Consider the following 2,678-nt stretch of genomic DNA (forward strand, 5'->3'; position numbering starts at 1 on the left):
TCTAATTAGTTAAAGAAGATTAAAATTAGTTTTAAGAAAAAAGTAAAAATTTAAATACTTAAATTTTTTATTATTATAGTTACAAAATTACACCATGAAAACTATATCCATATTTTTTTTTCCATGTCCAAAATAAAGAAATCCGTAATGCGGACTATTCAATTTATGATAAAACATCATACCAGGCCAAAAGAGATTATGTAAAATTATTAATTTTTCATTTATAAGCTGTAGATTCCAACATCCTAAAAGAAAATATATTGTACAAAAAAAGAAATCTTTTAAATGTTTTGTTAAAAGTTTTCTAATAGAAAATACCTTGTGGTACATCTATATCAATTGCATCTAAAAAATCTATCGCATAATTATAATCAGGTCTCGTAAGTAAATTAGTATTCCATTTTTGTTGCGGTAAACGTGCATGTAAATAAGATTTTAAGTATAATGCATCTGTAGTGTCAAGTCCTTCGAAACTTAAATTTTGAATTACGTCTCCATTAGGACATTTAAACCATGCACCACGAGGAATTATCATACTATCTTCATTAATTATCTCTACTGTAGCTGCTAATCTATCTTCTTCTTTCAATTCTCTTGGTATTGGACCCTATATATTTAAAAAAGGGCATTTTTAAAAATTATATTGTATTATTTCATTAATTTGAAGAAATTCTTAATTTTTTTATAATATTCTTTGCTTACATCATAATACTTTCTGGGGTCTTCATTTGGAGGGAACGGAGGATTAATATTATAAACGTTAGTGACTATAGAAGGATCACCCTCGAATTTATTAATTGTAAGAGGTGTCAAGAATCGTGCACACTTATTTGCTTTTGGTAATAATAGCCAATTAAATGTATCTATGCTAATTCAAATATTTTTTTATTTGTAATATTTTTCGTGAAATATTTCAATTATTTTAGATAAGATTACCTGTAATAATACATCTGATTGTTCAAACAATCTGTTTCAAAACCAAATGCGATATGATAATCATTTCGAACTCCGTAGATTTTACCCCAATAATAACACTTCTGAAAATGATTTTCTTGTTGTAATATTATCAGAGAATTTTGTAATAATAGTGAATTTTCTGCCCCCACACAAATACCAGCATAACCAAAAATATCTAAACTTTCTAAAAGTTTTAGACATTCCATGTTGTTTTATGTATTATGTATTGAAATTATTAACAACTAATTATAAAACAATCGAAAATAAGATATGATTTTCACATCTTAAAAGATTAAGTATTTGATTTAATTTATACCATAAGACAAAACTTAGTATCTTCATTTTCCAATAGATGGATTCGTGTAATATGTAATAAAAAAATACAGATAAAGAATACGTTAACTTTATATTTCGAAAGTGTTTATTAATTTTATATGAAATAAATATGTCATCGTCTGAAGAAGAAAGTGATCAATTAATGAATTTAGAAGCTATCCGAGATAAAATGTTAAATCAACCACGGAGTGAACGTATGCAAGTTAGTGCTTGGGAAGATGATGATGATGGAGTAGAAGCTGAACGCAATGCAAAAGGTTAGATAACAAATTCAAGTTATCAATTTTTTTATTATCGAATTTATAGTATATTGATATATTTTTTTATAGAACCTGACGCAAAAGAAATTCTCGCTGCAGCGGAAAATGGTGATTTAGACAAAGTAAAAAAATTATTAACAAAAAACCATCGTTTGTTAGAATGTACGGATAAAGATGGTTATACTCCATTGCATAGAGCTTGTTATGGCAATCATGTGGAAATTGTAGAGGTAAAAATTATTATATTTTATGAATATAACGAATATTTTAAATTTATTTGAAATATGTTTTATATATAAATATTTTTATTTAAATTTTAAGAAATATTCATAATTAAATCTATTATTGTTTTTTTTTTGTAGTATTTACTTCAAGCAGGTGCAAAAATAGATGCTAAAACTCAAGATGAATGGCAACCATTGCATTCTGCAAGCTGTTGGAATAATGTTGAATGTGTAGCAACATTAATTGCAAATGGTGCAGATATAAATGCTAAAAGTAAAGGAGATCAAACACCTTTGCATTTAGTATCTGCAAGTTCTCATAACTCTCCTGCATTGCAACTTCTCTTATTGCACCCAGATACAAATCCAAAATTAATAAATTCTAGTGGAGATACTGCAGAACATATTGCAAGGAGAACAGGAAAATATTATCCAATGTTCGAAATCATTGAAGACTGCTTAAATGTTATTTGAGTCTATTACTTAATATATTCATTAAATATGCTCATATTACATATAAGATTATGAACATGAAAAATTTATGAAATTAAAAAAAATGTATAATCATATCATGATATACTCACTGTTAATACAATTTTGTATAAGTGTTGTATGTTTTAATACAACAGAATATGAAAATATATTGACACAATATTAATAATAAAAATTTTATGAGTATAATATTTTAGCATTTTCTTTTTTTTATAATAATCAACAATTATTTTGTCAGTTATTTTTGCATTTTTAAATTACAAATATAATAATAATTACTTAAATTTATAAAGCTTTCAGAACAGGATGTTTTAAGTGATTTTGATAGTATATAAAACTATTTTAAATTCAGTATTATAATTATAAAAACTTTCTCTCTCTCTCTCTCTCTCTCTCTCTCTCTCTCTCT

At 25.4% G+C, this 2,678-nt stretch overlaps 2 protein-coding genes across 2 annotated transcripts; one reads left to right on the forward strand and one right to left on the reverse strand.

Annotated features, from left to right (window-relative positions):
- Positions 1 to 63: 63 nt before the first annotated feature.
- Positions 64 to 1,197, reverse strand: LOC102678836 (radial spoke head protein 9 homolog). The gene is made up of 4 exons (XM_006611667.2): positions 937 to 1,197; positions 703 to 868; positions 319 to 607; positions 64 to 245 (listed from the first exon to the last, which is right to left on the reverse strand). The coding sequence occupies exons 1-4, from the start codon at positions 1,161 to 1,163 to the stop codon at positions 88 to 90; spliced, it is 840 nt and encodes a 279-aa protein (XP_006611730.1). The 5' UTR covers positions 1,164 to 1,197; the 3' UTR covers positions 64 to 87.
- Positions 1,198 to 1,309: 112 nt separating this feature from the next.
- Positions 1,310 to 2,315, forward strand: LOC102678708 (ankyrin repeat domain-containing protein 49-like). Its single transcript, XM_006611666.2, has 3 exons — positions 1,310 to 1,550; positions 1,623 to 1,783; positions 1,916 to 2,315. Exons 1-3 carry the CDS (start codon positions 1,403 to 1,405, stop codon positions 2,249 to 2,251), a joined length of 645 nt encoding a protein of 214 aa, XP_006611729.1. The 5' UTR covers positions 1,310 to 1,402; the 3' UTR covers positions 2,252 to 2,315.
- Positions 2,316 to 2,678: the final 363 nt, after the last annotated feature.

Source organism: Apis dorsata, unplaced genomic scaffold (assembly GCF_000469605.1).
Source record: "Apis dorsata unplaced genomic scaffold, Apis dorsata 1.3 scaffold_92, whole genome shotgun sequence".
NCBI classification, from domain to species: Eukaryota; Metazoa; Arthropoda; class Insecta; order Hymenoptera; family Apidae; genus Apis; species Apis dorsata.

Bases quoted from the DNA above. Each gene is read 5' to 3' on its own strand.
- LOC102678836 (XM_006611667.2), bottom strand. From the start codon at position 1,163: ATGGAATGTCTAAAACTTTTAGAAAGTTTAGATATTTTTGGTTATGCT. The intron at 869-936 runs GTAATCTTATCT...TATTTGAATTAG, and splicing joins AATCAGATGTATTATTACAG to CATAGATACATTTAATTGGC. The intron at 246-318 runs GTATTTTCTATT...ATTTTCTTTTAG, and splicing joins TGATATAGATGTACCACAAG to GATGTTGGAATCTACAGCTT.
- LOC102678708 (XM_006611666.2), top strand. From the start codon at position 1,403: ATGTCATCGTCTGAAGAAGAAAGTGATCAATTAATGAATTTAGAAGCT. The intron at 1,551-1,622 runs GTTAGATAACAA...ATTTTTTTATAG, and splicing joins AGCTGAACGCAATGCAAAAG to AACCTGACGCAAAAGAAATT. The intron at 1,784-1,915 runs GTAAAAATTATT...TTTTTTTTGTAG, and splicing joins ATCATGTGGAAATTGTAGAG to TATTTACTTCAAGCAGGTGC.